Source organism: Acanthaster planci, linkage group LG03 (genome assembly GCF_054643075.1).
Source record: "Acanthaster planci isolate LZ-2023a linkage group LG03, COTS_SCS, whole genome shotgun sequence".
Lineage (NCBI taxonomy): Eukaryota > Metazoa > Echinodermata > Asteroidea > Valvatida > Acanthasteridae > Acanthaster > Acanthaster planci.
This window is the reverse complement of record NC_141779.1, coordinates 11,008,027-11,022,072: the sequence shown is the minus strand read 5'-3', so window position 1 is coordinate 11,022,072 and position 14,046 is coordinate 11,008,027. Positions and strand designations below refer to the sequence as shown.

The window sequence follows — 14,046 nt, the reverse complement described above, 5'->3', positions numbered from 1 at the left end:
AGTGCATAAATGACCAGATTGGGGCTGCGGAGTGCGCGTTCGTTTTAGCTCGATTGCAAACTGTTTCAGTTATGGTCTAGCTTTGCTTGAGTCAGTCAGTGGAGACATCCCAGGCTTTACAAGCCACAGGATATACGTACATTTCCAGCAGTCACTAGCTGCTTCACTTGTTGAGCAAAAGGTCCGTTTGCAATCAAAGGATTATAATAATGGGTAAGCAAGGTAGACCAAGAAAAACTGACGGTCCACCCAGTCACCAAGCGGGTTAGACGATCACCGGGCCAACAGTCAAAAACATCGCCGAGGATCTCGCAGCCTGACTTGAGGGAGGAGAATTTGGTCACTGTGTGGGCCTTGTTCCCCAAGTACTTTGTGACCACTGCTTATTTTGTGAAAGGGCAGGCTTACACTCATCCATGAACAAAAGTTTCATAGGTAGGTGTAAATAGAGGGGATATTTCTTTTTGAAACTCCAAGTACGACTGTTGTGTGGGCGGGATAAGGACTGACCTCATCTTTATCAGGCATTGTTCCTGGAAGACTAGTTAAGAGTGGCCGATGACGTCAGCGTATTGGAGGACATCGGGCATTTAAACAGCATAAATTGGAGATTAAAGTCAGACTGCCTAAATCCGAACGGATGAAAAGTTGGGAGTCGCAAATGGAGCGTCCATGTCTAATGGGGAAAAATGGCACACTATGAGGAACTCGCAAAACAACAACTCTAATTAAACCAAGGATCTTTGAAGAAAAAGTCGCAGGCAACTGAATTAATAGGACTCAGACACCTTCAAAAAAAGGGACACAAAAATAATTTATTAATGAAAAGTACAGGAAAAATGAAAAAAAAAACCAAAAAACAAAAGGACTAACGGACTAAAAAACACTCAAAGACTAAAACTTTAAAAAGATTAAAAACCAAAACCCAACACAGTAGGTATAAGTGGCCTTTCAAGTACACTCTAACAAGAAGTCTGTAAACAAAGATAAGAAAATAAAGAATATAATAAGAAACAGGGTATGCTAAATATTTATGACACCAAGATTTTGATTGCAAGATTTACATAATTTTTAGACCATTTATGCTCGAATAAGCATTCTCTGTGCGAGTGCAGAAGACGGTATACTGCAAAGTCAGACTTACGCAAAATATTAAGCAGTCAGACAACAACTCCTACACCCGTTTGCAGATATTTTCCAAACTGCAGTAAATATGAATATGAAACTTATAGGAATGGAAATAGGAACATAAGCCCTTTCAAGTGACACCAAGATTAAGAGATTTAATTAAATTTAAGAGGTTTTATGCTCGAATATATAAAGCATTCTCTTTGCGAGTACAGGACTTGGTATACCGCAAGTCGAAATTACGGTAAAATATAAGCAGTGACACAAGAACCCGCACTTCCTTTTGGAGATATTTCCCTAACTACTGCAAATATGAAACTGGTATAAATAGAGGAACAGGTGCCTTTTCAGATGACTTCAAGATTGCAAGATTCAGATTATTTTTACTCCTTTTATGCTCAAATATATGAAGCATTCTCTGTGCGGGATAAGGACCGGTATAGCGCAGACGAAGCCAGATTGACTAAAAAATACAACACAGTTTGGCAACTACTGGCATTTCCTTTTACAGATATTTAACTAACTACTTCAAATATGGATATGAAACTTATACGAATTGATAGAGGAACATGTGGCCTTGCAGATGAAACCAAGATTGCAAGATTTAGATATTTCTTAAGGATAGGGATGGCGTTTAGTACGGGTGTCCCCATTTGGTGACCTTGAATAACCTTTTACTCCCGTGACCTTTGACCTTGAGCCTTCCAAGAAAGGTAGTGCAACTCTTCATCTACCTTGAATTTAAGTTTACTGGTCACAGGTCAAAAGGTCACGGGGTTGATGCCTTTTCCCCGATGACACTACTTTTTTGGTGACACCTTGAAAAATCACTAAAAATGACTAGGCATCCAGGCTCAGATATATTTTGCATCCGAATCAGGTCAAGAGCTATCTTTGGGACAACAAAGTTTCTGTTTTCCCTTATTTTTTTGAAACTGACCAGAAATGAGGTCATAACTTTCGTATGGTAGAAGATACGAGGTTGAGGTCTCAAAGAAAAGTGTTTGCCTCGAAGTTGCCTTTCGAATTTTGCCGGTTTAAACCCTGTGAGATTTTCCCTTGAGGCTGGGTATAGAGCAGCGCCATAGTTTATGTGTACTAATGCCTGGGGCTTTAACGCCATTTTTTCAAAGCATAAAGTTTGTATACAACCAAAGGAAAGACATAAATCAGCTATAACTGTTGAACCGAGGCCCCAATGGTAACCAAATTTATTCAAATGGAGTGGTGTCTGCTTATAATCATGTACATAGGAGTATGACGTGTCAGATTTATTCGTTTTGCTGTCATAAAGGATTTCCAAAACTCACTCAAGGCAAGCTGGGGTTAGGGCTACGGCTAGGATTACGGCTACGGCTAGGGCTACGGCTAGGGTTACGGCTATGGCTAGGGCTATGGCTACGGCTAGGGTTACGGCTATGGCTATGGCTAGGGTTGGGACTACGGCTATGGCTAGGGCTATGGCTACAGCTAGGGCTATGGCTACGGCTAGGGTTACGGCTATGGCTGAGGCTAGGGTCGGGGCTACGGCTATGGCTACAGCTAGGGTTACGGCTATGGCTGAGGCTATGGCTACGGCTAGGGTTGGGGCTACGGCTATGGCTAGGGTTGGGGCTACGGCTATGGCTACGGTTGGGGCTAGGGCTAGTCAGTGGAACAAGTGCCTCCTATTTCTGACTCAAGTATGTGTAAAGCTTTGTCGCAAATTTCTGGGCTTGCTACTAATCCTATTGCACATCTGATTTTCTTTCTGAAGAATTTACCTCGGAACTGAAAAAAGTTCCAGCCTAGAACAAGTTCAGGGAGAGTGCGGATGTAGTTTGATCGGGGTTTGTTATGGCGTAGCCGAAGTTTGTTGTGTTGTAGGCTTTGCATACTGATTACCAGGCTTGTGCCTAGTGAATGTTGGTTTGCGAAGAGACAACATCGAAGCTTGCCAGGAGTGAGTTTTGGGGAACTCGCACTTCCTTTGGCAGATATTTCCCTAACTACTGCAAATATGGATATGAAACTTATATGAATAGTTAGATTAACATACATGTACGGCCTTTCAGATGATACCAAGATTGCCAGATTCAGATAATTTTAACATGTTTCATCTTCAATTATATAAAGCATTCACTGTGCGGGAACCGAACTGGTATAGCGCCGACGAAGCCAGAATTCCGCAAAAATAGGAGGCAGTTGGTAAAGAATTTGCACTTCCTTTGGCAGCTATTTCCCTAACGACTACAACTATCCTTTGATGCTCGAATATACGAAGTATTCTCTGCGCAGGACAAAGACTGGTATAGCGCACACGAAACAAGAATTCCGCAAAAATAGGAGGCAGTTGAAAAAGAACTCGGACTTCCTTTGGCAGATATTTCCCTAACTACTGCAAATATGAATATGAAGCTTCTATGAATAGAAAGAGGAACATATGGCCTTTCAGATGACACCAAGATTGCATTTTTTAGATCATTTTTAGATCTTTCATATTCCATTATATTAAGCATTTACTGTGCGAGATAAGGACCGGTATAGCGCAGACAAACCCAGAATTTCACAAAAAAGGAGGCAGTTGAAAAAGAACTTGCACTTCGTTGGGCAGCTATTTCCCCAGCTATTCCAAATATGGATAGTAGGCCTTACATTGTGTTGTGCAGTTTGGCTCAGCTGGAGTGGGGGATGGAGCTAAGACCTTTCAATTTTTTTTTGCCGGTTTGCATTAGTGTCACTTTGGATGGGTTGGTTTAATAATTGCGTTCTTCTAAGAAATGTTTTTTTTATTGGATTTGGTTTTCTTGGTTTTGGCTTTGCATATATCAGAGAAATAGTTTGATTCTCTATTGAGTTTTTTTCTTGCTATCTTTGTTTTGATGAAGGTGGATAGGAATATACTGTACATGTAAGTGGAGGATTATCAGTTGGATTTTGATTTTTTTTATTGTCGTCGTCAGTGTGTTAAATATTTTGGGACTACCAGTAGGTCTGAATGGAGTAGAGTTCATGCTGGGGTACTTCAGGGTACGAAACTAGGGCATATTCTATTTTCAATAATGATTAATGATGCATGTGCCGATTCATCAATATCTGTCTTCAAGTACATGTAAGTACATGTAGATGACTTAACCTTGGTAGATTGTTGGAGTCCCACAGGACCATCTGTTTTTCAAGATGTATTATAGGATTTTTGGGATTGGTCTAATACCAATAATATGAGGTTAAACACAAACAAATGCTATAAAATGACAGTTTCTTTTCAAAACAACCACGTTTATCAGTACCAATTTTAATTGGAGTTGATCAATTAAAGGAAGTTACTACTGCTAGGATCCTTGGAATTATAGTCCAATGTGACTTAAAGTGGGATGCACATGTTAATGAAATGATCAAGAAATGTAATGATAAATTATACATGCTACATGTAAGATGTCTTAAGCATTTTGATTTACCGATGGCAGACCTCATTACTATCTATAGGGGTTATATTCGGCCAGTACATGTATTAGAATAGGGTACCATTGTTTTTAATGGAAACCTGTCAAAAGTCCATGTAAATAGGATTGAATTTATCCTAAAGAGGGCTTGTCGAATTATATTTGGGTTTAATTAATTTTCATACATGTATGATCCAGCTTTGCAAGCATGTGATTTACAGTCACTACAAAAGAGGGATAAACTGTGTACAGATTTTACACTGTCTTTGGAGAAAAGCGCAATTGGGATGAAATGGCTTTGTACAAAACAACCAATATCTCATGATCTGAGGAATACTGAGAAATACATGTATGTACAATACAGTTGTAAAACTAAATGATTTCAAAGTAGTGCAATAGCTTCTATGATAAAAAATTTAAATGAGTTAATTTTTCTTAATATCAGTATTTGTGTTTTACGATTTAAGGTTTACATTTTGTAATTATTTTGTAATATTTTAATGGTTTTTAAATTGTAAAAACATGTTAAATTCAGCCCAATGGCTGCCATTCATGTTTTAATAAACCATAATGAATGAATGAATGAAGAAGGACCAAGGGGATATAACCGCTAGATGTCATACTCCTGCCCAGGCAAGAAATCTATAAGCCATGTGGCAACATGACCAATGGGCCTCAAAGTTCTACCAAATTTGCTAAATCAAAAAACCCAAAGCAAGGCAGTCGTCACTGGAATCCCAATGGAATACCAGAAGCCTGCAAGCGAGAGTTTTGGAGGTTAAATGCCTGCTGTGCAGAACATACGGCCAACTGGAAAAAGTCTCTGTCTGCCTAACCTTCAGTACACCCACTCTACCTGGCACATTCCAACTGGGATATGAAAACTTTTGAGTTAACCCATCATTTCACCTATAACATGAAGCTTCAACTGCCAATAACTTGGTCATATTGCTAGTAATTGACGCAGTCCAACAAGATGTGTCTGATGTGGAAGATTCCATTCGTATGAGCAATGCTGACAAAAAGATCAGGTTAAATGCGGCAAATGTGGGGAACAACATTTAAAGTGCATTGGCTCACTGTGGGTGCAACTCTATCTAACAGGAAAGAGGAATACAAAACATCAGAGTATCACACAATGTATATGCTTAATATAATCCCAAACCACATTACCTGCCAAATAACAAAAGGATGCCACTACCCAAACTGAAGATAGGACAGCCAAGCAAATGGACCCCGGACATCAACGCCTCTGCAGTGAGATAAACATCTTGGAACTACTCACTTCACTAGGGTAATGCAAATCTGAGATACTATCAATTATACATGACCAGAGAACAGCTGCAAAAATCTGTAACTACATGTAATCACCTTCAAACTAGACCTGAGAAATCTAGACAACATTAACCCCAACTGCCCAAAACCTGCCATACTCCAACAGCAGGTTTTGTGAGGTTTTGGCAGGTTTTGTACCGTACCTGAGGAACTTGTTGTTGAATTTTGTGAGACTTGGAATGAAAGGTGGTGTCGGATTCTGTGTGAGTTGGGACACACACGGGTCAATGTGTGCAGTGTCTGGCTTGCTGTACCAATTGTTGGACTGTGCTTGATTTTGTCAGGTTTGGTACTGTTCAGTTTAAGTCATCCTATACTACATAGACCCATCCATACCATATCAAACTCAAACTCCAACAGGCTCATTCTGTTGGAGTTTATCAGGTTTGGTACAGTAATATGCATGTACAAGTACATAGACAAGTACATGAACCTGTTGGATTTTGTGAGGTTCAGCATACTTTCTACTGCAGGAGCCTAGGGGGTAAGAGTTAAAAAAGACATAGAACAGCATCGCAGTCACCAACTGGTGCAAGGAAAACAGAATATGGCAATATCACCCCAAATGAAGCACAAGCAACTACATACATGTACATGTAGTCTACTTAGCAAAATGCAAGTCATTCCCCTAAGGCAATCCCAACACATCATCATGAATATTTACCTCATTATCACAGGTTGAATTATTTTACAATGGAGTGCACAATCACTCATAGCCCACTACAAAGAATTGAACAAAGCTATAGATTCATTCTTGGCCCACTAAACCAGATATTACTTACATCTTAGGAATTTGGTTAAAAGATGATAATTTTTTTTTTAGATTACCTGGTTGTGATGTCTATTGACATGAAACAATACTAACAAGAAAAGTGGTGGTGAGTGTGCTTTCATGACAAAGTATGGTAGTGCCGTCATGTACAAAACAGGTTCTAACACTTCTGTGGAATTCCAAATCAGATCATTGAATGTACATGTACATACATGTGCCAGCAAGCCTTACATTGTCGGCTGTGATTTCAACAGTCACAACCTTCTGTGTGGCAACTCTGAACTTGACGACAATGGATAAATTATTGATGACATCAATAACAATCTGATTTGTCTCAATACTGGAGAAGGCACCAGGGTTAGCACATCACACAGTTCCCTCACTCACTCCACCTTCCCCTTGCATAGCCTCTAACAAGAAATTGGATTGTGCTACACGACACATGTGGAAATGACCACTGCCCAACCACTAAACACTTGTTGGCATCCGTCAGTCTCAGAAGACAATGGAGCTGCACCTGAGGCTATGTTCAGACACTGTGTTAGTGAAAATGGTAAAAGTTAAAATGGTCATTCACCACAGATGGCGGTCATAAAATTAAAACTCACCGAGCCTATGGAACAATTTTAATTTAGCAGGTTTCACCCAAAACGGTTTATCTCCTTTTCTTGGGGTCCTGAAGAACTTCCACTCATTTAAATAAATCCCACTTAAGTTTGTTTACATACACACATGGCCGGCGTGCACTTGAAGCAGGTTTGGACTGGTTGCCGATATACTTACTGTATAGGTACAAACATGCTGAATGTCACCCGGGTACCAGCGTTTGTGTTATGTTTGCAACATGGTGCTCTATTGGGAGACACTTGTTCATATATCATTGCGATGCAACAAATTATGGTTGCCCTAGAAAAATGCTCATCAGCAGTCCACAGCCACAGACGTATTACCAGTCTTAGGCATCCTTAGAAGGCAAATACAACAAGGATGTATTGCTTTTTCCCGAGTACAGCGGCAGTTCTGACAATATACCACAGAGAGGCAGACGAGAGTGACCGCTTTTTCCCACGTTGTAATGGCAGTTTTGGAGGGTGACAGCATTGTATGGGTCGTTCAGCATGCGGTTACATTGTATACCTCATTGTTTATAACAAAAGCACACCAAAGAAAAGCTAATGCATAACTCTAGTTCAATGCACTGGCAAAAACCGGATACGTTTTTAGCAAAAACCATTTTGGTTCAATGCTAAACCCTCCCTCCGAGGTGGTTTAAATCCCTATTTTAACTCTGAAATAAAACTGATTTGGTGTAACTTAGAAAGCGTCCAGACATCGTTTCAATGCAAAAGTTACACCAAATCAGGTGTACTGTAACTACCATTTTAAGTGAATTTAAAACGTTGTCTGAATGTACCGGTAGCCTGAGTTGGTCAATCAGTGGTTGACTTGAAGCACCTGCTGTGGCTGAACAGACCAATCCTTGAAAGGCAGGCTCTGTTGCAAATGCTGCAAGTGAAGCCTGTGCCTGGGTTCATAGGGGTTTACTAGCTTGATGGTGTCTGCGTCTCCTTTTCTCCTTCACCTGGCCTCTCTCTGTTGCTCGCCAGCCAGGGTTACTGCTCTGACAGCCTGCTTCCAGCTGGCTCAATTGGCAGCAAGAGCTTCCCAGTCTTTAGGGTTGATGTTGAGCTATCTGGCATGTGGCTGGCATGGCCAAGCCAATGAAGGCTAGGCCAAGACAGCAGCACAAACATGCTTGGTATACCTGTGACCTTCAGGAGCCTTGCTGTTAGGCGCACAGTCCTGCCCTGGTGATATCAAGTATCCTTCTCAGGCTGCAGAGGCAGAAAGCACTGAGTCTGCATTCTGGACAGGTGTATTACATGCAGGTCCACACCTCGTTGCTGTAAAGAAGAGTGCTATGGATGCAGGCTCAGAACACCTGCATCTTGATATTGGTGGTAAGCATGGAGTTGTCCCACGCCCTCTTGGCTAGGTGGGCAATAGCTGTTTATGCTCTGCCTACACAGGAGTTCAGCTCAGCGTCTAGAGAGAGGTTGCTCGAGATGGATGAACTAAGGTACTAGTACATACATGTACATGTATATGTACAGATGAAATTGCCTATGACCCCTAATGTGTTGGCACCAATTTACATGTACATGTAGGTGTAAAGTACACAACATTTTAGGGATTCAGATTACCAACGAAAAATTTCAGCGATGATCATGGGGTACAAAGGGAGCTTACGGTTGCAAAACAGGTGGTGGGTAGCAGGTGTGCACTGGGCTCTGGCTATGGACATACCGGGCATGCCAGAAAGTGGTAATCGGCAAGATGTCATAGCCCAGGCAGTTCAAACTCCTTCTGTATCCTTCCTCCATGATAAGATTAAGGCCAGTACATTTAAGGTGTGTTCAGAGATTGCAGCAGTCACACATACATGTACATGTAATACTGTTTGGATTGTTTTACACTGGGTTACAGCATATGCTACAAGGAAATTTAACAGGCATATAGACACGTACATGTGTCTATTTTACAATGTACATACACATGTACAAGGAAAAGGATTACTTTTAAATGCGCCCCAAAATATGTTTTACAAGTTTTAGTTCGGTAAGTGAGTGGAGTCAATAATGAATTACTAGAATTGATCAATTTTTATCGAACTTCTATAATTTGTTGTGGAATTTTCTGAGACTTTTAATAATAATGGTCATACCATTTGCTCGTCACCCAGCGTCCGATTCAGGGCGCCAGGTCAAGAGCAAATTCACACCAGGCCAATTTATCACACGCCTTGAATACTGAAAACTGAAGTATACTTTACAAGTCTTACATGCATCCTTCGGTTCACGACAAACATGTAACTTGTCTTGTTCCAAAGCACATTATGATAAGCCTTTTTAGAAAAAACATGTGTTATCACGTGCCAAAGGTTCAATTTTGGAGTTGAAGACACCCCCCCAGTTTCTGGTCAGGCAATGGGCCTGCAAACCTGGGAAAAAGATGCCCACAAGAAATCCATCTACATGTACATGTAGATGTACATACATGTACAGTAATAAGGCAATTCCTTGATAACAGAATTACATTTCAGAACAAAATTGACTGTAATATGTGTATTTTCCCTGTTATGAATTAGTCGTATGACCTTCCTGACTGCAAACACTTCAATAAGGTCTGGTTATGGCCCTACCATCAAACCAGGATTAAAATATTGAAACATCCTACATGAAGAAAGGTCCAAGGCCAAGAATGTTTCAGTAACAGAATTACGTTAGTAAATATGAAGCATGATTTTTCTAACATAATTTTTAAAACAAATTCTATGAAATCTATAACATACATGTAGAGGCCACAGGTACCCATTTATCTTTTTATGTACATGTACATGTATAGCACCAACTTTATTGTAGCAACAGTTTTAGGGTATTAATACTTACAAATATTCCATACTCTGTCATTTTTCGAAAAAAAAGGCAGTGGTATTGGGATTACAACATGTGAAATGTACATGTACCTTGAAAAGTGCCGATTCTTAAACAGCAATCTTTCTTTTTTTAATCTGGGCATGTTTTTCAGCTTTAATCATGTTAATATACATGTAGACCATGATACAATGAATCTGCATGCCTATCTGAAAGCTATTACAAGTTTTACACCTGTACATGTAGCAACAAGGGTGTATTGGAATAGAGCGTGAAATTTCCAACTTCTGAACCCCGAGTTGTGATCAGAAACAAGGCAGTTGTTTCAAATTACATTTGTCAACTTCAAACTGCTTAATCCTGCTTTAGTTTGTGGGGTACATGTAGGACTTGTTCCATGTACATGTATCCAACAGCATACATGTACAATTTACATTAACCATGGTCACAGAATTACACAAACTAGGAACACTGAATAACCTAATGTGCTGTGAAATCACAATATACATGTAATTGTCCATACAAGTATACAAGTAACGCGTACATGTACATGTATGTACATGTACATGTATTATTAGAAATGAAGAACTGTAATGCAGTCATCTACAATGCAGACATCTAGAGTGATTTGATCTCAACCATATACATGTAAGCTACATGTTACGTGTAAATGTACATGTACATGTAAGTATTATTAACAACAGTTGGACTGACCATATTCAAATGCAATGTAGTTGACCATTTCTAGTCAACCTTGTGGAACCAGCCTCGGGGGTAAAATCTCAGTAGTAAAAAAAAACGACTTCCAAAAGTAAACCGACAAAATGTAAAGAAAAAAAATTGCCTCAAATATTTTTAATCAATCTTCCCATGTTTATGAAAAAAACAAACACATTTTTATTTACAGCTTGGCGTGTACACTTGTAGATTTTGAGAGTTGGCATTTGGTGCTTGATTTTATCTGTAAAATTACTCATCCAAGATAAATCTTGACTTTTGGAAGTTAAGGCAAATGCATCTAATAACCTGTTCACTGTAGGCCAATACAACACTAAACGACACTGTAAATATATTCAGTTCTTTTGTCCAACTTGTCTTTCATTTTAACATGTCTTTGAACAGTGGAAACACTGGCAGGAAATTTTGAAATGGCGGCCATCTTGAAAACCAATACAAAATAAAAAGCCCCTCTTTCTTTGTTTTTTCAAAAATCTGGACGAGAAGCATTTTTTTTTTAATTTGCCTTACTTTCAAAAACATTTTTTGGCTCCGTGCCAGTTGCACATTTATTGACACCGCACAAAAAACTAGATTTTTATTCCATCAGCTTTAAATTTGTCATTTTTCTCAATTCCCATACGGAACTGCCCAAAAGACATTGCCTAGGTACATCTGTAAAGTACTCAAAATTCCTCCATAACAAATACCCTGATAACAGCATTCGCGATTCATGCGGTACAACTGAAGATTTTCAGTAGCATTTCATGCTGGAGTGTAAACAGTTCACTTTTCATACACAGTCTCTCCAAAAGACACTTGGCTTGACAGATAATCAAATGACCCTCACACATTTACTGTGAAAATATTACACAACTTTGTTCAAATCCAAAGTTCTGTTCAGTCAAATGCTGATGAAATGAAAGGATATCTGAATGTGTGATGACATGTTGTACTTTGAGTCGATTGGTTTAATTGCTCTGGAAAAGGAGATACCGCTCTTTACAAAAGAGTGCTTTAAATCAGTAATTATTGTTCATATAGTCATTGGATTGAAACTGTGATTAAAATCAGTGCTCAGGTGATTTTAACCAACATGATTTAAATTACCCAGTCCTGGTTGGTTGAGATGCGCAAGCCAAAAAAGAGCATCCCTCTGAGGTCATCTGAACTGTTATCCACACATTTCTCACGATGAGAAAGCCAAGTTTGATGAATGGGGAACAAAGGAAAATTTGTGCAACTGACCAAAAATATAAAAACAACTTTTCCCTCTTATTTTTGTGACTGAGACAAAGGGAAAATAAGCTTTCAGGATTCATTAATGAAACTCAAGTACTTTTCATTCATGAGCTGTAATGAAAATCCTGCACTGCTCAGGAATGGAAATAAACTTACCAATTTTTGGATGCATACATTCTAACTCTTCTCTTAATCAATTAGTGATGTCGTCTTGAAAGGTTGATGGCAAAGAGATGAATAAGTAGGAACAGGCTGGATGTTAACTTCTTAACAACTGTCTAGGTAGAAAATGGCAAATTACAGTAGATTCAATTATTTACTAAAAAAAATATTCACCAAGATTTTGTAATCTAATTCTTTCTGAATAGATCACCTGTACCGACTAGAATTGGATTTTGATGCATTCCATTATCTCCTGCCTGTCAGTGTTTGTCCGTGTGTGTCATTGCCAAAAACATTTTCATGTCTTGTATTGTCCTATGTTATAATATGTACAGGTGTACATGTATGTCTGTCAAGAGGTTAGGGTACAAAGGCAAATTTATGCTTCACCCTTTACCTAAATATTGTTCTTTAACGTGTGCTTTATTTTTCTGCTTGACATTGTACATGTACATGTACATTCTAAGGCAAACTATTGTAAAACTAAATTCATCTGCTACACTGTAACCATGGTACAAATAAAGGTCTGTCAAAATACAAAAAAAAGGCTTATCAATAAAGACCACTGGTTGTAACAGAAGTCTGAAGACCAAATAGTTGGCAACTAAGTCCAGACTCAACCCAAAAAGACCGCAGGAATCATAGAATTTTTCGCAAAGATACCAATTTGTCAGTGTCTACACTTCCTACATGTATATCTCACCAACCCCCAAATGGTGGCAACACCATGACCTACATGTACAGTGTACTTGGTGAATATCAGAAACACATGTAGTTTGATATAGGTAACATGGTCCACTTGTTACATCACTGATGATTGTAACAAACCACAAGAATCCAAAAAGATGTAGTTCTGCAAGGGATATCTTGATTGGCTCCATATTGAGTGTGTTTCAAAGGTTGGAATATATAGTCAGCTGCTGGATGCCAGTCACTGGATGTGTCTGCAATGCAGCCTCAAAGAAGAGCTGTGAGACTTGGCCTTTGAAACCTCAAGGTCCAGAAGTAGGAATTTCTGCACGTACACGTAGATCAATGGGCATCACAAGAACTTCCTCTGGGAAACTGCCCTTTTTTAAGGAAGAAGGGGGCAGCGATCACCTTGCCCCCCTCTGCGACCCAAAGGCCCAGACTTGATGTTGTCGATGTCAGAAGGATTTAAAGCAAATTCAGTGGGATGCATCTGCATTGACTGAACTCTGTTTTCGAGTTCAATGCAGAAGCTGAATTTGTTAGTTCTTTTGTTCAAATGAAGGTATCAAAGAACTAATTGTTAAAATGTTGATGTGTCTTTTAAAATAACAGGCATCTTAATTTTCATGTAAACAGTTGTTAACATACTGGAAGATCCTTCAAAGATGCTTCTGTTATCTCACAGGCTAATTCTCTAATCACCCACGGTGTCATGTAACCACAAATTAATTGCCTCTGTCGCTAATACGAATAATTCGACAGTGTACTTTGACATTACGACTGACATGTATTTGTAAAATGAAATGACTTTAAAATTACAGTTATCACATAAAGTTTGCTTATTTCTCTTCACAGAAAAAAAAGTTAAAAATTTGCCAAGTGTGTATCTTGAATTGTGAACATTAGATTCCTTATCATACTTTATCTTTTGGAATCCTCCAATGACCAACACTGATTGACAAGGAGCTCCACAGCAAGCTTCACGTTCAGTTTTAGAGCTATAAGCTAACATAATTCACTCTGTTGTGAGCACGAGTTCCAATGAAAGAAATAAATGAGGTTAATATCACACAAGCAGCTTTTTCGTACTTCCTGAGTCTGTTATCTTTATGGCTACCCAGTTTAACCACTTTACATCTCT

General features: G+C 39.1%; 1 protein-coding gene across 14 annotated transcripts in view; it reads right to left on the bottom strand.

Moving 5' to 3' along the window:
• LOC147799642 (uncharacterized) overlaps nt 1-14,046 on the bottom strand; it is a 564,475-nt gene that overhangs the window by 541,314 nt on the left and 9,115 nt on the right. For 12 of the 14 annotated variants that reach the window (XR_015424661.1, XR_015424660.1, XR_015424663.1 and 9 more), the window contains one exon: nt 12,207-12,328. Coding sequence is in view for 5 of the 14 variants with exons in the window: in XM_087134147.1 (XP_086990273.1) it covers nt 12,248-12,328 (81 nt within the window). In the remaining 9 variants the exon portion in view is untranslated. The remainder of the gene's footprint in view (nt 1-12,206; nt 12,329-14,046) is intronic. The other 2 variants (XM_087134144.1, XM_087134142.1) reach the window with 1 other exon arrangement.